The 26,606-nt window shown below is 37.8% G+C and overlaps 1 protein-coding gene and 2 pseudogenes across 1 annotated transcript; all 3 read left to right on the top strand.

The window, feature by feature from the left end:
* The first annotated feature begins 1,859 nt into the window (after nt 1–1,859).
* LOC106823669 (olfactory receptor 7G1-like) lies at nt 1,860–2,801 on the top strand. Its single transcript, XM_014829486.3, has one exon. The coding sequence runs from the start codon at nt 1,860–1,862 to the stop codon at nt 2,799–2,801; it is 942 nt and encodes a 313-aa protein (XP_014684972.3).
* Nucleotides 2,802–7,877: 5,076 nt separating this feature from the next.
* On the top strand, nt 7,878–13,237 carry LOC106823668 (olfactory receptor 7G1-like; annotated as a pseudogene).
* Nucleotides 13,238–23,762: 10,525 nt separating this feature from the next.
* On the top strand, nt 23,763–24,999 carry LOC106823667 (olfactory receptor 7G2-like; annotated as a pseudogene).
* The last annotated feature ends 1,607 nt before the right edge of the window (nt 25,000–26,606 follow it).

Genomic DNA, 26,606 nt, shown 5'->3' on the forward strand with positions numbered 1-26,606 from the left:
CAACGGAAAAATAAAGCATGATGTAATAATATAGTGGAATACTCTCTGTTAATTAAAATTCATGAAGTGGACCTAAATACATCAACATTTGTCAAAAAATAAATTATAGAAGAATACAAATTATAGTGTTTACAGTATGGTTCGGTTTATACAAAACTTTAAACATGCAAAATAGTGCAATTGTTGTGGGCCAATAAGACTTATTATTGTAAAAGTTGCAGAGGAATAATGTATGTGAAATTTATGCAGTGGTTTCTCCGGGGAAGGAAAAGAGTCAAGGTTGTGCAAATACATGATGTGAGGTTTTCACAGATACCTGTATGATTTACTGCAATAAAAACAGCTACAATAAGAATAGTAAAATGTATTAATTTGATAAATTTGACTGATGGTACCAAGCTCTTCACTGTTAACCGTTTATCTTGTTTCACTTAAAAAATCAATGATAGATATCAATGTGTCTACGTAGGGTTAAAAAATCTTTAAAATTTTCTCATGCTGTAAACTTTTGTCATACAAAATTTTTCTCTTGTAGGATTCCATAATTTGTGTTGATTCATAAATCTGATTATTTTTATTATTTGAATCATGCTAATTGTTATAGATTTCATCATATGTCTTTTAAGTATCATATAAGTCTCTCTTATCTTGTTAGTCTCTGTCTTCCAAGGACCAAAAATTGAAGTTATTTTCTTCTGTTTTCTTAGGAGCTATACATTTTATTCTTTCCGTCTTTAGTTGTTTCTTTTAAAAATAAAATGGTGTGCCTTCTATCACCTAAAGGGAAGAAATTCCCTTCAGATGAGACAGAGAATCTCATTGACATAGTTTTCCAGCTTGTATTAGAATCCATTTCAAATTCAGGTAAGTGGAGTTTCCACAGAAGACTCTTAGGAACTTCTTGTTTATAGGCAACATTTTCTAATCTTTGCTTAGGTATAGTGCATATACTCAGATGGATGGCAGGATCTGGTGCACAATACTTCATGGATAGAGGTGGGCATATCCTGTAGGAAAGTGAAAAAAATGGGGGCATTGTTCAGGATGAATTACTAAAATTTTAAAGAATAACTCTGAAATCTGAGTGATGGTTCAGGAATGCTAATTCTGTAATGTCCAGAGTTATTAACAGAGATTAGTCAAGTGAATTAGTCAAGTGGACAGATAATTAGTCGATTCTGCAGTCAGATGATCTGATCTCAGACCCAGTCTTACCATGAACTGTGTACTTTGTGTCCATGATGTAACCTCACCTTAACTGAATTTCCCTATGGAAAAATGGGGTGATTATATGATCTAGCTCATCTGTAATTTAACAAGCCTGTCATATGATTCTGAGTCACGCAAAAGTTTTTGGACCATAGTCTGCAAGAAAGATTGCATACCTTCATCCTCATCCTTGTTTTTGTTTGAGGCAAGAAATACTTCTGAAGGAAACATCATGCCTTACTCTTTTTTCAATCTCAACACTTGGCACAAGGTGAAAAATAGAGTTAGCGATCAAAGTTAAGGGCCAATAAAGAAAGTGGATGGAAAGGAACAGTGAGAGATGATGATGGGAAAGAAATTAGCAGAGGAAACGATTTCAATATTCTCTTTGTTTCACAATACGCAGTGTTTTCTTCTTTATTTTAAGTACTGTTTCTTGAATTTTAGCGTGTATCAAATTCTTCTGGAGAGCTCCTTAAAACTCAAATTGCTCACCCCAGTCCGCAAACCAAAGTTTATCAGCAGTGTCTGTAGTGGTACCACCATCATTCATTTCTAACAAGTTCCCAATTGATGCTTCTGCTGCTTATCCAGAAATGATTCATTTTATTTTATTTTGACCTCATTTTTCCATCAGATTCATCAACAACATGGGACACAAAAATGAAGCAAATGTTTCAGAATTCATTCTCCTGGGATTGACAGATGATCCAGAACTGCAGCCTTTTATTTTCTGCCTTTTCCTGTCCATGTACCTGGTCACCATCTTAGGAAACCTGCTGATCATCCTGGCTGTCATCTCTGACTCTCACCTCCACAAACCCATGTACTTCTTTCTTTCCAATCTGTCCTTTAGTGACATCTGTTTAAGCACAACCACAATCCCAAAGATGCTAGTGAACATCCAAGCACGTAATCAAAGCATCACTTATATAGGCTGCCTCACCCAGTCCTGCTTTGTTCTGGTTTCTGTTGGTTTGGAAAATTGTCTTCTTGCAGTCATGGCCTATGATCGCTACGTAGCCATTTGTCATCCACTGAAGTACATGGTCATCATGAACTCCCGCTTCTGTGGACTGATGATTCTACTCTCACTATTCATAAGCATTGTGGATGCCCTCCTCCACAGTCTGATGGTATTGCAGCTGACCTTCTGCACAAACCTGGAAATACCACTATTTTTTTGTGAAGTCGTTCAGGTCATAAAACTTGCATGTTCTGATACCCTCATCAATAACATTGTGATATACTTTGCTACTAGCATATTTGGTGGTATTCCTGTGTGTGGAATCATTTTCTCTTACGCTCAAATATTCTCCTCTTTTTTGAGAATGCCATCAGTGGCTGGAAAGTGTAAAACTTTTTCCACTTGTGGTTCTCATCTCTCAGTTGTATGCTTGTTTTATGGGACAGGTTTGGGAATGTACATTAATTCAGCTCTTACTAAGTTTTCCATAAATACTGCAGTGGCTTCAGTGATGTACACTGCTGTCCCTCAAATGCTGAACCCCTTCATCTATAGCCTGAGGAACAGAGATATGAAAAAAGCCTTGAGAAAACTCATTGGTAAAATACCATTTGTTTTTCAGTAGTGTGCTGTTTAATTCCCACCCATTTCTATACTGTCCAATTGTCCTTCTCTTATTGATTTCCAGCTTCATAATATTATACTCAGAAAATACACTGTATGATTTCAATCTTTTTAAATTTATTGAGACTTGCTTTGTGACCTGACATATGATCTATCCTGGAGAATGATCCATGTGCACTAGAGAAGAATGCGTCTTCTGCCATTGTTAAATGGAGTGTTTATACATGTCTGCTAGGTTTTGTTCATGCATACCATTTTGCAAGTTCTCTGTCTCTTTTTGATCACTCCAGAGGTACTATCCAACCTGCAAAGTTTTGCACTGAAGTCTCTAAGTATTATTGTAGCAATATGTATTTCTCACTTCACTTTTGTCATGTTTGTGGTATTTTGAGGTTCTGTTGTTTGGTGTATATGTGTTTATAATTGTTATATCATCTTGATTATGCACCCTTTTATCTCTATCTGCCTCTCTATCTACTAGCTATCTATCTATCTGTCTACCTACCTATATTGTATCTATTCTTTTTGTTTATTTTAATAGCTTTTACTTGAAATCTATTTTTCTGATATTAGATCTCTTTTGGTAATTATTTGGCTGGAGCATATTTTCCATCCTTTCATTTATAATCTATTTGTGTTTAGGAATCTATAGTGAGTCTCTTGTAAATATCTTATATTCATGTCATATCTTTCTATCTCTCTTCCAGTCTCTGCTTCTTGATTGGAGAAGTTAATCTACTTACCTTATTTATTGATAAAGAGATACTTTATCCTTCAGTTTAAAAAAATATTTTCTGTATGTCTAATACTTGTTCTTTTTTCTTCATTTCCTACATTACTGCCTTATATTCTGTCTACTTGATTTTTGTTATGAACATTTTGGATTTAATTTTTATTGCCCTTTTTTAAATATATCCAGATAATTTTCTTTGTGGTTATCATAGATATTAAATTTAAAATGACAAATTTATAACAATCTAGTTTGAATTCATATCACTTTTACTTCAATTGCATGCAGAACCTCTGATCTTATATGGTTCTGTCTAGTCTCCTTTATGTTGATTCTGTCACAAATTATATATTTATACATTGTTGCCAATAGCATAGATTAAAAATTTTTACATTTGTTTTTTAAATCCAGCAGTAAATGAAAAGGAAAGTTGTAAACCAAAAATAAAACACCAGCTATTTTATTTTCCTACACCTTTATCTTTTCCAGAAATCTTCATTTTTTCACACAGCATTGAATTACTGTTTAGTGTCTTCTTTTCAACCTGAAGAAATCCCTTAGATATTTTCATAGAGCAGGCTTAGTGGTAATGAATTCCGTCACATTTGTTTATCTGGGAATATTTTATTTCCTCCTCATCTTTGGAAGGAAAATTTTGGCAGATATAACATTCTTGGTTGAATTCGTTTTTCTTTTAGCACTTTAAATGTGTCATCTCATTATACTCTGGCCTTTGTAGTACTGATGAGAAATTGTTTGCTAATCTTATTGAGGTTCTCTTGTATGTGCAGTTGACTTTCTCTTACGTTCTTGTATGTGATGAGTTCCTTTTAAGATTTTCTCTTTGCTTTGGCTTTGTCAACTTGATGATAATGTGTCTCAACGTTAGTGTCTTTTATTTACCCTCCTTGGAGTTCAGTGAGCTTATTAGTTTTGTAAGTTCATGTCTTTAACCATATTGGGAAGTTTTGACCATTTCTCCTTCAGATATTCTTTCCATCTCTTCCTCTTTCTCTTCTCCTTCTGGGACTCCCATAATGCATACATTTTTTCAGTTGATGGCGTCCCATACGTCCCTTAGGTTCTCCACACTTTCCTTCACCCTTTTTTCTTTCTACTTCTTAGACTCAACATTATAATGTGGTAGCGCTGTATATCAGAATATCCCCCTGAGTTTTACCCTAAAAAATTGTTGAAGGTTTTATTAGTATATTCCTCTAGCAAATTTCCCAAAATATATTTGAAAAGACTGAAATTCTTATTGTATGTGGTCATTGAAATCTATTTCTTTAGATTTGTTCTGCCTGTACTTTGATATGTCTCTTTGAATAGCATGAGTGACACAAACACATAAACAAATGGCACACCTCTCTCAGTCTTTACAGATTGGATTTGTACTGCAATACTCTTTCAACACAGATCCACATTTGCACTGATCAACAGGAAAGTTTTAGATCCTCTCTGGTCTTTTCTGAAAATATTTCTTGCCATGGGCGTGCATGTAGCTTTCTAAATTTTCCCATATACTTGGCTGCTTTTGAATGTCCTATTTCCTTAAGAAAATTTCCTGTTTTTGTTCTGAGACTTAGCTGGTTTATTTAATGTTTTCACTTTAATCTTTTGCCATAGGCATACGTGGGCTGCTAGGTTCCTTTGCAATATTTTTGAACAGGGCCCACTGCTTTTCCAGCCTGTCTTCTGAATTAGGAACCACAGAGATGAGTGACTTTTATCAGTCCACGAGGTAGCCCAGACAGGTTAGAACAGACATACAGAATTATTTGAGAAAAGATCTACTCTGTTTTCTCTGAATCCATAGACCAGGATCTCATATTGAGAACACAAGCTGTGACATTTGTAAGGCTAAGACTACTGCCATTTCAGGGAAGGAGTGAAACAAGGGCAAGTAAAAGTGCCAGAAAACTTTTCTGCCTGTTAAGAGGATGCTTTTTTCTTGATTCAGCATTCACTTGGTTCCTGTAAATTTTGACTATTTTTGGGAGTTCTGACAAAGTTATTTCTGTCAGTTTATGCTTGTTTTTCAACATTTCCTTGAGATGACAAGAGCTTCAAGCTACCTAATCTGCCGGTTTTCCATTTTACTGGCAAAATGCAGTAAACTTTTTCATGTGCCATCCATTTTGATTAAAGAGAAAGTATTAGAAACTGCTGAATATAATATGTCGAAACAGAATGCAATGAACCATACACAGAGTTAGCCCTTAGAATATGCTTTTTACGGTATATTTTTTATAATTTCACTTGCATTTTATAAGTAAGATATATAGCTCCATAAAAGAAACTATATTTTTCAGTCTAAATGTCCTTTCAGTCTTCCTTAGATTGTTAATATAAAGAGTGTCCTTGAATTTACCTTAGGAAAGAAAAGGAGATTTCAATTCCAGAAGGAAATCTTGTCCATGTGTGAAAGGCACTTGAAATGAGTGTGAGCAGAACTAGGTCTATGGAAGAGACCTGAATACTTTTGGCATCCAAGGATGAACATATTAGCTGGTTTTAAGTTCTGCTTTCTCTGAGCTTTTAACAGTGTTTATTGCCCTGGGATCAGAATGATAGGAAACGAGTTTCACTAATGAGAAACTTTGGATATTGAACTGCAAAGACCACAGAGACTGCAAATAATCTGCCTGTGGCCACCTTACTGAATAACTCTGCTCAGGTCACCAGGCAGCACAGCCCGAGCCTCTTCCCATGTTCCATCACATTTGCACAACAGCCCAGCCCTTCACTTTATGTTTCCACACTCCCTGAGAACAGATCTTCCATTTAATTCCTTCAATATCAGAGAACTGAATGTCCTTCCTTAAGTTTAGCTCCCAGTCATCTGAAGTTCCCCAGTCTGTTTTTCAAATAGAGAGACGTGTTTGTCTACTAGTCCATCTGAGATTAAGTGGAAACATGTTGACAATGACTTGATTTTACTGATCTGTGAAGTGTCTGCCTAATTTTCTATCATCTGACATGTTTTCTTGTACCTTTGCAACAATACTTAATCAATCTGCTAATCTTCTACTCTGATCCTAAAGTTCTAGGATCTTTTTCCATTCTCAACAGAAACTTCTCTTGCATGATTTTGTGAAATGTTCTAGAATTCCCTCAAATATACCTTAACTTCTGGGCAGAGGATTAATGTGAATGGCCATCTTATATTTATCCTTCCATGTCTTGTTCTTTATGTTCCTTTGTAGGGATAATCATTTATCTTAACTTTGGTACTTTTCTGTGAGGACTCTTGCTCAAGAGATGGAGGACTAAGCAAACCCCTTAGACACATTCCCAGTACCAATATCTCTTTAGTCATCTACGAAATATTTTAAAATACAGAATATCAGGACAATTATTCATGTGCTTGTTTCCAGAATGAAGAAATTTTGACATTTGCCATAATAATTCTCTTTCTAAAGTAACAAACTAGTTTGTATATAGAAAGTATTAACTTTAATTTTCCTCCATTCTTGTCCTTCCATACCCAGAGGCAACCAAAATTTTTAATTCATTGGTCCCTTGGCATTGTTTTAAACTGTCTTTACACAAACACATGCATGTGAGTGGGTGTGCATATGTTATTATGTACATATGTGTGTGTTTGTGTGTGTTTGCACCATGAAAACTTATGGGGATATTTCAAAGATGAGAAATAAATAGGCAATATCACCTAGCATGGTACTTGACATACAAGACTTCTTAATATCACGTATAGTGATTTGTTCATGGCATTAACATAACTGGACAAATTGGCAGGAGTCATTATAGAGAGGAAAGTGAGGGTGGGACAAGATGAAAGAAGAGGAGAAAAAGAAAGAACAATCCTGGTATGGTAACTGCAAGTTTCAGGAAATAATTCATGTACTGAAACTTCCGCTGTAATTCTTACTCATGCATAAAAGCAGAGGGAGAAAGCCTTGATACATTTCATTCTGGTTCATTAACTCCCCCTCCTTTACTGTGTTCCCCTGTCTTACAACATCAAATTTATATTTTCTTAAAGTAATGGGCATTTGCATTGCAAACACACATGAACACACACACATTGACAGATACCATGGTCAAGACCAATGTTCATCCCTCCAAAGGAACATAAAGAACCAGACATGGAAGGATAAATATAAGGGGATTATCCACCGTAATTCCCTTCACAGTAATTAAGGAATACTTCAGAGAATTCTAGAAAATTGCTCAAAATTGTGCAAGAGAAGCTTTCTCCTGAGGATGGAAAACACCCTAGAACTTTAGGATCAGATTAGAAGGTTAGCGGATTGATTAGCATTGTTGCAAAGGTACGAGAAAACATGTCAGATGATGAACAATTAGGTAGACACTTCACAGATGAATAAAATCAAGTCATCTTCAGCATATTCCCACTCAACCCCAGATGTACTCATAGACAAACATCTTTCCCGATTTGAAAAACAGACTAGGGAACTTCAGATGACTGGGTACCAACTCTATGAAATAACATTCACTTCTCCCTTTGATATTAAAGGAGAGAAATGTAAGTCCTGTTCTCAGGGAGCATGGAAACACAGAGTGAAGGCTGGGTGTTTGTACTGACGGTCCCTGTGAAGAGGCCCAGGTGTGCTGCCTAGTGACCTGAGCAGGGCTTTTCAGTAGGGTGGCCACAGGCAGACTATTTGCACTCTCTGTGGCCATTGGGATTCAATATCCAAAGTTTCTCATTAGTCAAACATTTGCTATCATTCTGATCTGAGAGCAAAGAAAACCCTTAAAAGCTCAGAGAAGGAAGAACTTTAAACTGCCTAAATCTTTCATCCTGACATGCCAAAAATATGCAATTCTTTTCCATCCACATATTTTTGTTCACATTCTCCTCAAATACCTTTCACACAAGGAAAAAATTCTTTCTGCAATTGGATATTAGTCTTCTTTCCTAACGTATATTCAAATACATCCATTATAATAGCAATCTAATCAAGACTGAAAGGACATTTAGGTTCAAAAATAGAGTTTATCATATGTGTATGTATATAATATATACATATGTCTTACTTGTGAAAGGCAAATTATAATATAGCAAATGCACCCTAAAAAGCATATTCTAAGGGCTAACTCTCTGTATGGCTCATTGCATTATTTTTCTACATATTCCATTCAACAGTTTCTAATATAATCTCTATAATCTAATTGGACTGTACATGAAAGAGTCAATGGCATTTTTCCAGCAGAATAGCAAAATGACAGATTAGGCATCTAGACACTCTTGTCTTCTCAAAGAAACGTTGAAAAACAAGAAGAGCTGTCAGAACTAACTTAAAACTCCCAAAAAGTGTAAAAATTTACAGCAACAAGGTGAGTGTTGAATCAAGGAAAAAGCAACTTTAAACTAGTAGAAAAGTTTTATGGCATTTTTACTTGCCCTTGCCCCACTCCCTCCCTGGCATAGCAGTAGTCTTGGTCTTAAAATGGTCACAGCCGGTGTTCTCAGTGTAAGACACTGGTCCATGGATTCAGAGGAAGCATAATAGATATTTTCTCAAATCATTCTTTTTTAAAATTTTATAGTGTCTCTCTTTTTTTAATTAATTAATTAATTTTGAATGTACATCATATTTTGAATTCTGTTTACATTACATCTTGCTCACCACCCGAAAACTAATTATAGTCCATCCCCTCACATGTGAGCCTAATCACCCCTTTTCCCTCCTCCCTCCCCCTTCCCCTATGGTAACCACCAATCCGATCTCCATTATTTCTTATGGCTGAGTAGTAGTCCACCGTGTATAAATACCACATCTTCTTTATCCATTGGTCCCTTGATGGGCACCTAATTTGCTTCCATGTCTTGGCTATTGTGTATAATGCTGCAATGACCATAGCTTTTCTCAAATCCTTCTGTATGTCTGTTCTAACCTGTCTGGGAGCAACCTGAAGAACTGAGACAAGGCATTCATCTCTGTTATTTGTAAATCAGAACTCAGTCAAGAAAAGCACTGGGGATTGTTTGAAAACATGATAACCAAACTAACAGCCCACATATGCCTATGGTAAAAGATTAATGTCAAAAAACATTATAAACAAAATAGAACCGCTAATGCTCATAGAAACACATGGGAAAATTTCTTTAAGAAATTAGGAAATTTCAAAGCAGCCAAGTGAGAATACATGCCTTCAGCTGTAACAATGCAAAAATCTCAATGCCAATAGGATTAAGTGAAAAAGCAATTATCATCTTTCTTAACAATGGCTTAGAGATTGGGTAGGCCCAGGCACAGAACCACAGGGCTGCATTTCATTCTGTCATGTGTTGGCTTCTTCCTACAAATATCCTCCCTTGATAGTCACCACTGTCTGCAGCAGTGCAGAGATATTTCAGACACAATAACCAGAGACAGAAATATGTCTGCCTTTCTTTGGATTTCTTTGCAAAGCAGACATAATCTTTACAAAGAGACATCCAGAAGACATTTTTTTTTATCATCAACCTGAATTGGAACTTGTGTCCTGTATTAGTTTCCTATTGTTGCTGTAACACATTACCACAAGCTTAGTAGCTTAAAACAATGTGAATGCACTCTCTTGCAGTCTTTGAGGTCAAAATTATGAAATCAGCCCCATTGGGCTGAAGTCAAAACGTTGAGTTCCTTCTGAAAGCTCTGAGAAAAGAAGGAAATTGGGAGGTATTGTTTCATGGGTGCAGAGTTTCTGCTTGGGATGATGAAGATCAGAAAATTGATAGTGGTGATGGTCACACAATATTGTGAATGCTCTTAACCCCAGGGAACTGCACACTTAAAATGGATGAAATTGTAAATTTTATGTTATTTATATTTTACCACAATAAAAATATCTCTCAAAAAAAAGGAGTTGAAACTGATAAATAATATTTGACTTTCTAGAGCCAAAACCAACAAAGAGAAATCATTTCAATGTATGAAAGCTTTAAACACAAAAGTCAAAGTGATTAAGTAATTCAGAAGACAATATACAAAAATATTTTTGTGACCTCAGAGGAGTTACACATTTCTTAGGAGAATAAGCACAACCCAAAATGTAAAGACAGAAATTCAAGAACTTTAAAAATAAGCCACTAAAACAATTGACTCAAGAATGAAATTTCAGAATTGTTCGTTCAATGTAACAAGAAGGATAAAGCAGGGCAAATAAACCTCTCGTGAAATATTTCCAAATGTGGCCTTGCTAAGCCCATCAATATCAATGTGATTTATTATTAAGTACAGACTTAAGAAACTGTCAATATATTCCATCACTCCCAAAATCAATCCTTCTCTCCCTCTCCTCTCGTAACCACCATTCTACTTTCGGTCCTTACGACCTTATCTAATCTAGGTACCTTATAACTGAAATCATGCAATATATATTTTTTGTCTGCCTTATTTCACTCAGCATAATGTTTTCAAAGTTCCTTCATGTTGTAGCACGTGCTAGAATTTCATTCCTTCTTATAGCTGAATTACACATACATACATATATATATATATATATATATATATATATCACACCTACAATTATAACCAGGATTCCTGATAGCATTGATTACATAGATGTGCTATTGGTTGTACCTAAAAAAATAATGCTGAAATCCACTCAGAGAAGCATAGTGGGTCCACATTTGCAAGGTCTGTGAAATAGTTGTGAACAGAAGAAGGTGAAGAACTGAATGGTGAACACTTGGCCTTGTAGCATCAGGGAATGTACGATCCTGAATCCTGCCATTCTATGGTGTTGGTCTTTAAGGATTTACACAGAACTGGGATCAGAATGACACTAAAATTGACTAATGAGGAGCTTTGAATATTGATCTTCCAAGAACACAGAGACTACTAATAGTCTGTCTGTGACGACCTCACTCAACAGCCTTTTCCCAGTAAAGAAACAACACACCTGAGTCTCCTCCAAGAGCTTCTCCCTCTTGCCCAGGAGCCTGGTGCTTCACTCAGTCCCTCTCCTCCTCTTAAGGATAGAGCTTCAGTCTCTATCACTTAATATCTAGGAGAGATTTCTAGCATCATTTCACAGTGTCATCTGGGTAACCTAATGTTCCTTAGTCAATGTTTGGGAATGAAGACAGGTGTTTTACCACAAGTTTATCCAGGGGAAACTGTGAGGAGAGTGCTTGCATCAGATGATTAGAGCCAAGACATCCGTTTGCCTCCTGCCTGTCTTCCATCTTCTTGACATGTTCCCTTGTAACTTTCCTCCAATTCTCAAGCAACCCTTATTCTGATTGTCTCCTACTCTCTGTATGATGGCAAAGAACATTTTCCTTCTCAGCAGGAATATCCTCACTTGTAAACATGGATATTGTTATAAAATTCACTGGCATGTACTTAATTCTTATAGTGGTCTTAGGGAGGAGGCTTGGTCAGTTTCACTGTACCTTCCAATTCAGGGTTTTTAACACACATTTGTGTTATATCTGTTGCCAGGCTGTGAGGTCTCTGGGCAAGGAGCTACACATCCATATAGAGTCATCACCTGCCTCCCTAGACGAACTGTTTCTCCTAATAAAATTAAAAAATGGTTTAAAGAATCGGAGCATCATAGAGAGTGTAATATTTAAAATTATCATTCCTTAACCATTTCCAGAATTAAGAACTGTCGACACGTTGCTTTATTACCTTGAGGTTTTTGTTTCAAAATAACAAAATTACATGCATATAGAAGACATCCTTCCATTTGACTCCTTCCCTTTCCCAGATGGTGTTTGCCTCTAATGATACTCTTGCTCCTGGTCGAGGGACCACATCTTTTCCATCAGATTTATCAACAACATGGAATCCAGAAACAAAACAAATGTTTCAGAATTTCTCCTCATGAGATGACAGAGGATCCGGAACTGACAACATCCTCTTTAGCCTGTTCCAGTCCATGTACATGGTCACCATACTGGAAAATCTGCTCATTGTCTTAGATCTCACGTCTGACTATCTCCTCCATGCACCCATGTATTTCTTTCTGTCCAGTCTGTGCTTTATTGACATAAGTTAAAGCACAACCACGATCCCAAAGACCTGGTGAACATCCAAGCACAGAATCAGAGCATTACTTATGCAGGCTGCATCAGCCAGATCTGCTTTGTCCTGACTTTTGTTCTTTAAGAAAATTTTCTCCTTGTAGTAATGGCCTATGATTGCTCTGTGGCCATTTGTGACCCCCTGAGGTACACAGTTATCATGAACCCCCAACTCTGTTGCCTACTGATTCTGGTCTCACTGTTTGTTAGCATTGTGGATGCCCTGCTCAACAGTCTGACGGCATTGGAACTGTCCCTTCTGCACTGATTTGGAAATTCTCCTCTTCTTCTGTGAAGTTATTCAGCTCATCAAGCTTACTGTTCTGATAGCCTCATCAATAACATCTTGATGTATTTTGTGGCTAGCATATTTGCTGGTGTTTGCGGTTCTGGAATCATTTCCTCATATATTCAAATCCTTTCTTCTATTTTGAGGATGTCATCATCAGACAGTAAATATAAAGCTTTTTCCACCTGTGGGTCTCACTTCTCAGTTACTACTTTGTTCTATGAGACAGTTTTTGGAGTGTGCATTAGTACTGCATTGACAAACTCTTCCAGGAAGACTGCAGTGCTTTCAATGATGTACACTGTGGTCACTCCCATGAAGAGTCCCTTCATTAACAGCACATGGAACACAGACATGAAGGGAGCCTTGAGGAAACTCATTCGCAGGATACTTTATTTTCTGTGATCGTGTCATCTGATTTGGGTTCATTTCACTAGAATGAGCCAGAATGCCTGGCTCCTCCATCACCAAGTTCTTCGTAAATGAACAGATATCATGGTGGCTAAGTGCACTTTAACTGGGAGTAAAACTTGGCTTGCTCCTTGTCTATCTTTTTGATGTTTAACAAATGATTTCCATTCTCTAAGATAAGTTTCTTTGGTCAGGGTTCATAGAAGCTGAATTGAGGCAGAAGATTTTGGTAGAGTAATTTTGGGGGGAATGTTCTCAGCACAAGGGAAGTGAAAGAAGGTAAATAAGTTTGTGGAAGGATTTAAACAGGACTGTGGTCATACCAGAGACTAGATTCTGCCTGATCCCATAAATAGCACCAAGTGACTTGCACCTAAGCTTTAAGCCTACTATGAGACATGGTGGCTGATGTCTCCTACCTTAATTCAGTAATTCCTGAGACTGGTAAGAAGTAAATTGTACATATGCAGGGCATAAGCATCCACAACACTCAGTTTCATCATTTGTAAAATCGCCATGATTAGGTTATCTCAATGGTTTGAAATGATTGTGTATTTGACTTTGATCAGTGAGGTCACCTTAGTTTCCATTGAGAGAAAGGAATACTGACTCTAATAGGCTCAAACAATAAGGATATTTCTCTTTCATTACAAGGACCTCAAAGGTAGGGAATGTACAGGAGTTGGAGAGTAGGGATTCATTCATTCTTGCATGAAGTGGCTTCAGCTAGGTCTGATTCCCCTCAAGAACATAGATATCTGCAATAGAGGCAGGCATCAATCATATCTAGACATGATCCCTGGAGACAGAAAACTGACTGCTCTTCCCTGAGCCTACCCTTAATAGAAGATCTATTTATAGTAGACATTTCCATGGCATCACCCATAAGACATCACCTATAATCTCATCACTGGGAATAGGATCATATGCCACCTACCTAATCTGGTTCTTGATGTGGAGCAAATGATTACTATGAGAGCTTTAGGCTGATCATATGGAGTGAAACTCCTGCTGGGCAGTACACCCGCATAAGCACTGCAAACGCTTAAGACATTGCCTAGCACCACTAAGTATTCAACAAAATTTAACTACTATCATTGTATTCCATATCTTCACTATATATTCTTAAGTCTTGTAATCCTATTGGTCTCCCATATTTTTACCACTTGGTCCAGCAATTAGATTTTTTCATTTTATAGTTATATTTATATTGATATATTATTGCCTTTTCTGGTCTGACTAATACAACAAAATAAGTAAGTATTAGATAGGCAAGACAAAGGTTGGTAATCTTCTTTTGACATATTTTATACTTTTAACATTTTCATTGGTTTATTCATAAGATTGCATCTGAGTTTTCACTTTTGTCCTTAGTCATCTTTTATTGCCATGTTTCTTACACACCTCTGGTGGAGCCCACACAGAGAAACATAATTGAATAAAATTGATTGTATCATTGATGTCATAGAGGATGGGTGCAGTCTTAAGGCTCTGATGCAAAACTTTTTAATGTGTTTATGAATAAGGTTGTTCTATGCAGAACTGCTTTCCTTTGACTAGGAGATGTTGAGTGTAAGACAAGAGAGGAGAAAAGAGAATTTGGCATGATTAGAGTTACTTTTCTCATAAGGACAAAAAAAAAGCAGTGCCACAAGTCAGAATCATCTCTGTAGGTGAGGGAGTGAAAACAGTGGAGGTCTCAAATGAGAATCAAAGGAGTTGCTGGAGAGTTTTCTGTTCTGGTTGTCCTCAAAGGTTGAAGGTGATAGTGGTCTATTTGTTTAGTGACTTTCCCAAAATACATTCACAAACATTGTGTTTCTTTTCGTTTGTGGTCATTAAAATCTATGTTGTTTAGCTTGGTTTACCTAGTGCTTTGATAGAATGCCTGGAGTGACATAAACAAAGAAACAACACACTCTCTGTCTTTACAGATTCAATCTGTTCTGCAGTACTCTTTCAACACTTGTCTAGGCTTGCACTGAGCCTAGAAATCAATATGAAAGTTTAACTCTTCTCTGGTCTCTTCTGAGTATATGTCTTGTGGGCATTCATGTGGCCTTCTGAACTTTCCCATGTATTTGGATGCTTTTAAATGTCCTAACTTCCTGAAGAAAATTTCACCTGTTTTTGCTCTGGATCTTTGCTTGCCTATTTTATGTTTTGACTTTAATCTTTTACCGTATGCGTATGTTGACTGTTAGTTTGGTTTGTGTGTATTTTCAAAAAATGCCCCCTGCTTTTCCAGCCTGAATTCTGCTTTAGGCAAAACAGATCTGTGCCTGTGTCAGTCCTTCAGATAGGTCTGAGACAGATTAGAATAAACATACAGAAGATTTGAGAAAAGATCGACTGCTTTCCCTGAATCGATGGAGCAGGATCTCATATTGAGAATGCAGGCTGGGACCATTTTAAGACTAAGACTACCGCCATGCCAGGGAAGGAGGTGACAAAGACAAGTAAAAATGCCACAATACATTTCTACCAGTTTGAAGTTGCTCTTTTTTTTATTAATCACTCACATGGTTGCTGTAAATTTTGACTGTTTTCAGGAGTTCCGATGAAGTTAGTTCAGACAGTTTCTTCTTGCTTTTCAATGTTTCTTTGAGAGGACAAGATTTAAGCCTGCCTAATCTGCCATTTTTCTGGGAAAATGCCATGGCTCCTTCCAGGCACAGCCTGCTTTGATTATACAGAATATATTACAGACTGCTGAATGTGATATGTAGAAACAGAATATAATGAGCCATACATAGCGCTAGTCCTTAGAATACACTTTTGAAGGCAGCTTTGCTATAGTACTATTTGAATTTTATAAATAATATATATTTACCCATATTATAAACTATATGTTGAGCCTAAATATCCTTTCAGTCTTCCTTAGATTGTTCTTATAAATGATACCTTTGAAGGTACTTTAGGAAAGAAAACTTGAATCCAATTACAGAAGCAAATTTTTTCCTTGTGTGAAAGTTATTTGAAATGGGTGTGAACAGAAATGGGTGGATGGAAGATAACTGCATTTTTTTGGCCTATCAGCATGAGGGAATTTAATTTCTCTCTCTGACTTTTAAGGGTCTCTACTTCCCTGGGATCAGAATGAGCAAAACCAATGAGAAACTATGGATACTGAAGCCTCAAGGGCCAAAGAGACTGCAAATAATCTGGCTGTGGCCACCCTACTCAATACCCCTGCTCAGGTCACTAGGCAGCAGACCCGAGCCTCTTACAGGGACCGTCACTTTTGCACAACAGCGCAGTCCTTCACTCTGTTTCCATGTCTCTTGATAACAGGGTTTCCACTTATCTTCTTCAATATCAAAGGGAGAACTAAATGTTATTCCTTAGGATTGGCACGCATGACATCTCAAGTTCCGTAATCTGTCTTCAAATATGGAGAGATATTTGTCTATCAGTCCTTCTGGGGTTGAGTGGGAACATGCTGATGATGACTTGATATTATTCATCTATCAAATGTCTGCCTAACTGTCTATGATCTGATGTGTTTTCTTGTATCTTTCCAGCAATACTAATCAATCTGCTAATCTTCTACGCTGACTCTAAAGTTTTAGGGTCTTTTTCCATTCTCAGGAGAAACCTTCGCTTGTGCAATTTTATGAAGTTTTCCAGACTTCTCTTAAGTATTCTTTAACTTGGGGGCAAATGATGAAGGTGGATGTCCATCTTTTATTTATCCTTGCATCTCTGGTTCTTTGTATTTTTTTGCAGGGATAACCATTGGTCTTGACTCTAGTACCTGTGTATGAGGACTCTGGCAGATGAGATGGAGAACTAGACAAACACAATACACTACATCCGCAGTACCAAAATCGCTTTAGTAACCAATGAAATCTTTTAAAAGGCAGAATAACACAGAATATCAGGACAAATACTCATGTACCTATTTCCACAATTAATAAATTTTGGCATTTGCCATATTAATCTTCTGAAAGTAACAAAATAGTTTGTATAGAGACAACATCCATTTTTAGTTTCCTCTGTTTCTTCCTTCAATTCCCAGAGGCAGGAATAGTCTTGAATTTGTTGAGTCCCTTGGCATTGTTTTAAACTGTTTTTATGCACAGACATACGTGTGTGTATTTTGTTGCATGTGTATGTATGTGTATATGTGTGTCACAATGAAAATACCCATTCCTTCCAGAAGAAATAAATTGTGATCTTGTTGGACATGAGAATGTAGCAAAGGAGTAGAAGTTAATGAACCAGAATTGAATAGCAAGGCTTGTTCCCTCCCTCTATTTCTATATATGAGCATGTTCCTTGAGGTATAAAGTTGGATTCTTATTTTGAGATTTTTCTTCTTTACAACGTATGCAATGAGTGCTATACACTTCTATCTTAGCACTGCTTTCACTGAATCTCACAAGTTTTGTTATGATGTGTTTTTGTTTTCATTTCTCAAAGTACTTTATAATTTCCCCTGTGATTTTTTTCTTTGACTCATCTCTTGTTTAAGAGTATGTTTTTAATGTCCACCTACTTGTGAATTTTCCACATTTCCTTCTGCTGTTGACTTTTGGTTTCATTCCACTGTGACTGGAAAAGATACTTTTTATGATTTCAATATTATTGAATTTGTTGGGGCTTGTTTTGTTGTTTAATATGTGGTTTGTTAACATGGGATGAATGCATTTTCTGCCATTGTGTTTGGAGCATTTTGTATATGTTTGTTAGGTCTACTCAGTCTAAAGTTTACTTTTATCTCTACCTAATCAAGAACAACATTTCCACCTGTGCACAGAACTACAAAGCTCTTCCCTAAATACATAGCTCTGGCAATTCCTCTTTCACTCTCCTGCATCATCAATATTTCCCTTTGAACAGTTCATGTCCAATAACATCCGATATATTTGAGTTTCTTCCAAAAAAAAAACCCTCTTTGGTCCCCTGCTCTAGTCTACACCTTCAATTTTCTGCTCCTTTGATAGGAAAAGTTATCAAAAGAGCTTTTTGTACTCACTCTACCCAATTCTTCTCCTCTCATTGTTTTTTGAGGTCAATCTAGTCAAATCCCTGCTCCTAGACCCTCAGGTTACCTTTTCTTAAAGACTCACCAACGTGCTCTATCTTAAGTCATTGTTTAATTCTCCATTTTCCCTTAATTGATTTATCTGCAACATTAACCCACTCATTACTTCCTGAAATGCTTTCTTTTATCTTTAAGCATCGTATTTATTTTGGATTTACTTCCACTTCAATGGCAACTAACACTCTCTCTCCTATGATCGCTTCTTCATCGCTCCAAAGTCCAAAGCCAGAGGGCCTCTTGGATCAGTACTCAGTCCTCCTCTCCAGCTACCATCACTCCATTGCAATAGCATCCAGATTCATAGTTGATAGGCCATCAACACAGTCAGTACTCCCAAATTTACATCTCCATAGAGATACATTTTCTTGAATTTCAAAAGTGTATATTCAACTGATCACATGGCATTCCCACATAGTTGCCTAAAAGGCAGCTGAATCTCAATATTTTGAAAATCAAAACCTGATATAATTTGCAAACATGATACGCACAAAATTTTTCCTTTCATTGATGGCAAGTCCAATTTTTCTGGTGATGAGCATTTTTGTCTCACTAAGTTCCACCCTTGATTCCTTTCTTTCTCTTATAACCCGTGTCCAGTCTTCCAGAAAACACTGTTGTCCGCACCATCAAAATTTATCCATAACTCAGCCAAATCTTATCCCCATGTTTACCACCTTGACCGAAGCCACTAGAACTTTAGAATTATTCAAAAGCCATCTTACCAGGGCTACAGTGTGTCTGTCCTTGCAGTTAGTAGGCTGTTGATATAATCTGTCTAATGTCACCTCTTTGATAACATGCTTAATATTTTTCCCATCTCTGTTCTGTTTCAGCCCTGTTGGTCTCCTTGTGTTCTGATTATTTATTTTCTTGGTTTTCTGTTTCAGGATTATTTTGATTTCTACATATTATTATTTTGATTTTCAGATTTCATTTGAACGAGAAAGTTTCTCCTTCTCTCTCTATCAATGTGTTCACTCCTCCCTGTGGACCAAGTTCACACTGTGCTCACCAATCACCAGTTCTCTTATCCTGAATTCAGCTTACTGACTCATTCTGCTCAGTGACATTGAGAATATCACAAAACCAGTCATAAAGTCAACACTTAGATTAGTTCAGTTGTTTTTTGGAGGGTTTAAAAAAATTCTATGTCCATAGCCATGGGCCCAGTCACATCCATGACTATATGTTCAGCTACTTTTCTCAAATAAAGAAGTTCCACTTTGGCCTTGGCTTCAATCACTTAATCTTCTTCTAAGACATTCAATCCTTATTAACTGAAGGGGTAAGTATCTTCTCACTATGGATTTAAGTTCACAGAGCCCTTTGGATCCACCCCACCTATCACTTCACGTTTCAGTTCTTTTGTAGTACATGAAAAATTTCATCTTTTTTTGAGCTCGGCTATATCTTCCTGTATTTTACTTATTTCTCATGTGTTTCAAGTAAATGAAATTAAGATGGTGAAGAGAGACATTATGACATTATCTTGTCATAAGTTTTTAAAAAAATAATAGCCCTGGAAACGTATAGATTAAGCAAGTTCAAATAGGGAAAGTTAAAAAGTAAAATAAACTGATGAACACATGAAAATATTGAAGTCCTTAAGGAAAAATGTTTTTAAGTGAATATTAACATGGAGCATTATCCACATCTGTTAAAGTATGGATGAAATCTCAAGAGATCCACTAGAAAATAAACAAAATTGCACACTGACTCCCTTTAGTGACTTTGTATTTTATCAAAATACAATTAAAAATGAAGAATAATAATGTAAACCAAAGTTTCCCAATGTGAAGAAAAATGTACATTTCATCTACTGTGTGGCTAGGGTAAAATTGTTGTGAAAGTCTTTTGGACTTTTAGGGGAGTAATAGGTCTGCGTATATGGATCACAATCACAATTGATCACAGAGATATTTCAGAATCTTCTGTGTAAAATGTAGAGAACAGAAATTATGGTACAGGAAATATTCAGTGACTCTAAAGATAAAATACCTCTAATTGTTTGAATTTTATAATATCTTAGATATATTTATAAATAGAGTTTTTTATATCCAATACATGAATCATGTTTTCACACTTAAAGTTAGAATCATGCTCCAAGATATCATTAATTAGATAGAGATTTGTAACTTTAAAAAGGGAAGTTTGGAATTTATTAGCAAATGTGTGTGTGTACATATGACCAAGGTAGGTGAAATTGAGGTGAACCTGAAGAGGTGGAGAGAACTGGATGGTGTACACCAGGCACAAAAAGGTCAGGGATTAGCCAGCGTGTATTCCTCTCTTCTATTACCTTGGTCTTTAAGGATGTGCAGTGCCCAGGGACTAGAATAACACTAAAAGTATTTGTTTAATGAGGAACTTTGGATATTAATCCCTCAGGGATATAGAGACTGTAAAGAGTCAGCCTGCAGCAGCCTTGTTCAACAGACTTTGTCTGGTAAGGTAGAAAAACACCTGAGGCTCCATTCAGGGATGATCTTTCTTGTACAGGAGCCCATTGCCTCACTTAGTGTTTCTGCCCTTCCTGAAAACATTTATTTTGTTTCAATATCCTGGTGACATGTCAAGCATCATTCCACAGTGATGCCAGTCAGGTAACTTAAAGTCCCTTTGTTAATGCTTTAATTATAAAGACAGCTGTTTTACTAAAACTTCATCTATGAGAAGAAATGAGTAGAGCACATGCATGAAATGATCAGAAACAAGGGTCCATGGGACTGCAGCCTAACTGTCTTCTTGTTAACAAGTCCCTATGTATATGTGTACTAGTACCCAGCCAGCTCTCAATCTGCTGGTCTTCTAATTTCTCTTAAAAAATGACGGAACCTGTTTTCTTCCTAAACATAAATATGCCCTTTCTCAAACAGGATGACTGTTTTAGATGTTCCTGACATTTACTTGAATTCTTGTGTGGTCATAGGCAAAGCGTTTGGTCAGCTTTTCCTTCCATTTCTGTTACTGGTTCTTGATATACTGTTGTACAGATGTAATATTATTTTTCCTGAAGCTGGGCTGTGAGGATGCTGTGGAGAAAGTGGATATGCAGAGAGACTTAACCAGTGGCCTTCCTACTACACTTGCTTCTCTTTATAATATTACCATGTATTTTATATAAGAACAGTAGAGATAGTATAATAAATAAAAACCATATGACCATCCTTCAACTCATTCCAGAATTAACAAATGTTGACATTCTGCAATATCACCTTCAGGTCTTTTTGATAAAGTAATAAAATAATATGGAAGCAGAAAGCACCCCTTTGAGTCCCCCTCCATTCTTGTTCTCCTTGCCCTACACACATCATCTAGAATGTGATGATATTCCCCATGCATGGCTTTATACCATAAGTGTGTTCATAAACATCTATAGAATGAAGGACATTAACCATAACACCTATCAGTTTGGTAACTTAGAAATTACAATATAAAAATGTAGTGGAATAATTTCTGATAATTAAAATCAATGAAGTGAGAGTAAATACATTAAAATTACCTAAAAAATAAATTGCATAAGGATGGCAATTGTAAGTGACATATACAGTACATTTTGGTTTACGTAAAGCTTTCAAAATGGATTTGTTTATGGAACAGTGTTACTGATTAAAGTGAAAGTTGCAGCAGAATAATGTATATGAAGTTCCTGGGGAAGGAGAAGAATCAAGGTGGTGGAAACACATGATGTGGGTGCTTCACAAATAGCTGAATTTTTCATTGCAATAAAGGCACCTTCAATGAGAATAGTTGAAATATATGAACTTGATAAATTTGACTGATAGGTACCAAGCTCTTGATTTTTATCTTTGTACTTTCACTTCACTTGAATAATCCATAATGAAAATATACATATCTTTGTAAGATCAAAAAATATTTAAAATTTTCTCCTTCTGTAGACTTTTTGTTATACAAGTTTTTTCTGTAGGTTTTCCTTATTTGTGTTGATTCACATTTGATTCTTTTTATTATTTAATATAACTACTATATATTTTATCATATGTCCACGTCAAATGAATGTTGATGTCATTGATATTTCCTTCTTTCCTTTTCTACAAGATAAAGGTTCCCAGCTGGTGTTTTCACTCAGAAACCTTTCCCTGAAAATTGCAGTTATTATCTGGGGATGATTTCCTTTTCTATTTTCTTTCCCCAACTTACCCTACTTTATTTTTTTCTTCTGAGGAGTGCAACTTGCCAGGAGTTCTTGTGGATGGCAGAAAAAACACAAAAGGAAACGCCAGTGAGCGTCCCAGATGTGGAGTGCTGTGTTGGATGCTTTTCCTTCACTCACTTCTCATCATTGCAAAGTCCCCATAAGTTTTTATGACAGTTCCCATTATACAAATGAGCCCATCAGGCTTTTTAGGTTACAAAAACAATTTTTTGAAAACAATTGAACAGTTTTTCTCATTCACAATGTATGTCCTGGCCTGGATTAAATTCAGAATGTTTGAGCCTGTGTAACACACCAAATAATAAAGGCTGCCATGGTCACTTCTTTTTCCCTCTTGGGAATGAGGACTGCCAATTTACAGAGTCCTATAGGGACACTTGATTATCTTAGAGGTACATATAAGACTCTCCTATCTTGTAACTCTCTGTCTTTCACAGACCAAAAAGTGAAACTATTTTCATCTGTTTTTTAGGATCCTATGCATTTTATTCTTTCTCTCATTTAGCTTTTTTTCTTAATGATATGTCATATATCACCTTAGGGAAATAAATTCCCTTAGGATGAGAAAGACAATCTCATTGGTGTAGTTTTCCAGCTCTTCTTATAATCCATTGCTAATGCAGTTGAGTCATGTTACCATGCGAGAGTCTTATGAACTTCAAGTTTACAGGCAACATTTTCTAATTTTGCTCAGGTACATAGTGTATGCTTGGTTGGATGTCTTGCATGTTCTACATAGTACTTTATGGGTAGAGGTAGACATACCTTGTAGAGATGTAAAAAGATTTGAGACATTGCTCAGGATGGAATATTAAAATTTTACTGGGGAATTATGAAATCTGAGTAATGGTTTAGGAATGCTAATTCTGTACTATCTACAGATAGTAACAGAGATTAGTCAAGTGAGCCAATTCGACAATTAGATGATTTGATCTTAGACTTACTTTTTGTCATGAACTCACCTTGTACACCATGTCCATGACGTAATCTTAACTTACTTAAATTTCCCCATGGATAAATTGACTGATTGTATGGTCTAACTCATCTGTGATTTCACATGCTTGTCACATGACTCTGAGGCATGCCAAATTGGGGACTAAAGTCTACAAGAAAGATTAATAACTTCATTCTTGTCTTTCTGATTGTTTGAAGGCAGGGAATATTTCTCAAGGAAATATCATGTCTTCTTCTTTGTTTCGTGCTCAGCACTTGGCACAAGATGGGAAAGAAAGTTGGTGATCAATAAAAAGATGGCCCAATAAAGGGAGTGGAGAGAAGAGTAAGAGTGAGACATGACGATGGAGGGAGACATTAGCAGAGGGTAAGATGTGAATATTCTCTTGGGTTCACACTATTACTATTTTTCTCTGTTTTGAGCATTGTTTCTCAAACTTTAGCATGTAACAAATTCACCTAGAGAGTTTTTCAAATTTAGATTGCTGGTCCTCACCCAGGGTTTGTCAGCAATAAGTCTGGAGTGGTACCACGATTATTCATTTCTAATAATTTCCCTGTTGATGCTTTGCTGCTTATCCAGGACCATTCACTTTATGTTCTTTTAACACCATTTCTCCCATCAGATTCATCAACGTGGCATCCAGAAATCACACGGATGCTCCAGAATTCCTTCTCCTGGGATTCACAGATGATTCAGAATTGCAGCCCCTCATCTTCTGCCTTTTCCTGTCCATGTACTTGGTCACCATCCTCGGAAATCTCCTCATCATCCTGGCTGTCATCTCTGACTCCCACCTCCACACTCCCATGTATTTCTTTCTCTCAAATCTGTCCTTTACTGACATCTGTATAAGCACAACCACAATCCCAAAGATGCTGCTGAACATACAAGCACAGAATCAGGGAATCACTTATACAGGCTGCCTCACTTAGATTGTTTTTGCCCTGGTTTTTGGCATATTTGAGAATTTTCTCCTTGCAGCAATGGCCTATGACCACTATGTGGCCATTTGTCACCCACTCATGTACATGGTCATCATGAACCCCAGACTCTGTGTCCTGCTGATTCTTCTCTCTCTGTCTCTTAGCATTGTGGTTGCCTTGCTCCATAGTTTGAGGGTGCTACAGCTGTCCTTCTGCAGGGACCTGGAAATCCCTCACTTCTTCTGTGAACTTGCTCATGTCCTTAAGTTTGCATGTTCTCATACCCTCATCAATAGCATCCTGATATATTTTACAACTTGCTTATTTGGTGGTATTCCTATGTGTGGAATCATTTCCTCTTATACTGAGATAGTCTCTTCCATTTTGAGACTGCCATCAGCAGGGGGAATGTATAAAGCTTTTTCCCCCTGTGGATCTCACCTCTCAGTTGTGTCCTTATTCTATGGGACAGGTTTGGGGGTGTACGTTAGCTCTGCTCTTACTAACTCTTCCAGAAACACTGCAGTGGCTTCAGTGATGTACATTGTTATCCCTCAAATGCTGAACCCTTTCATCTATAGCCTGAGGAATAGGGACATGAAGGGAGCCTTGAGAAAACTCATCAGTAGGACACCTTCTCTTCTTTGACTGTGCCATGTAGTTCAGACTTGGGATTTCTAGAATGGGTCAAAGTGAACAGAAATACTGGGTGAGCTAGAATGCTTGGTTCTTGCATCATCAACTTCTTCTAAAATGCCCAGATAATATCGCAGGTAAGTGAATTTTAACTTGGGGTTGAAACCTCACTTGCTGTTTGTTTAGCTCTGTAGTATTTCAAAAATGAGTTCCAGATAAGTAAGAGGAGGAGGATCCAAGATGGCGCCATGAGTAGTCCTCTTTGTCTCTCCCCCTTCGAGTCTACAATTATTTGGACACTTATCGCTTAACAAAGGATATCCAGACAGCATCTCAGGACGTCTGAGAGACCCACGCGACTATACATCGGAAGGCAGATGGACTTTCCTCCGGGAGGATGTGGAAATAGGTGAAAACTCTCTGACCCCGACTGAACAGCCTAGTACCTGCAAGCAGCTTTCTTCCAACGGACGCCCCCAGAAGATCAACACACATCTAGGACAGAAGCGAGCACACAACAGAGGAGCGACGGTGGAAACAGGTGACCAGAACCCTACCTAAACCCCCCGCAATTACTCCTAAATGCAGAGGGAAACTCTAGAGTTACACACCTGAGCCCGCAAGGAGAATCTCTCCCCGCCCTTGGTGGGGAGATCCTGCCTAGTGTTCACGGCGCCCGGAGGGTCCCAGAGAGAATCACTGAGGGTACGGATGTCCCCCGGCTGCCACTGCCAGCACGGTGGGGCTAGGGATTGCTGGAGATCTTGGAGCAGACTGGGGCTGGGTGAAGCTCCAGAGGCCGGCTCCACGCCCCAGAGGGGAAGCTCCAGAGTTCTGCCCGGGCAGCAGACAAAACTTTCTGTCTGCCATTAGCGGAGGGGCCACTCCCAGCATTCACAACTCCGGGAAAGTCCCAGAGAGAACCCCAGAGGGCGAGGCAACCCCCAGCTGCAATTGCCCGCCCCATGGGGCTAGGGATTGCCGGAGATCTTGGAGAGGACTGGGGCTAGGGGGAGCTCCAGAGGCCGGCCTTGTGGCCCATAGGGGAAGCTCCAGAGTTCTGCCCGGGCAGCAGACAAAACTCTCTGTCTCCTATTAGCAGAGGGGCCAAGCCCAGCATCCACAACACCAGGAGGGTCCCAGAGAGGAGAATATCAGGCAGGGCAGCAGCTGACCAGCTACCACTGAAATCAGGATCTCCGTCTATCCCCCAAGACAGGGCAAAGGGCTCCCCGAGTTCCTGGGGAACAGGACTGGTGCTGGGTGGAGTTCCAGTGACCAGCTCCGTAGCCTAGGGGGAAACCCTACAGGCTCACAGCAGCCTCAGGGAAAGCCTCTGCACAGCACTAGTAGAAAGCACCCATACGGCAGCCACAAGGCTGGAAGACCCCAGGACAAAAGTAGCATAGCTAGGTGAACTAACCACAGACTGTAGAAGATGCCAATAGCTCTCCTGCGACCCACAGTGGACAAGTGAGATTTAATGGGTGCCAACAATGATGGAGCGACAAATATAAGTGATCCTACCCCTGGCCGCTGGAAAAGCCCATAACACCGTGGCAGACCCCAAGGAGGGAGCACGTCTAGGTGGGCTGCAACAGTAGGCACCAGCAGCATGA

Source organism: Equus asinus, chromosome 20 (assembly GCF_041296235.1).
Source record: "Equus asinus isolate D_3611 breed Donkey chromosome 20, EquAss-T2T_v2, whole genome shotgun sequence".
In the NCBI taxonomy this organism is placed as follows: Eukaryota; Metazoa; Chordata; class Mammalia; order Perissodactyla; family Equidae; genus Equus; species Equus asinus.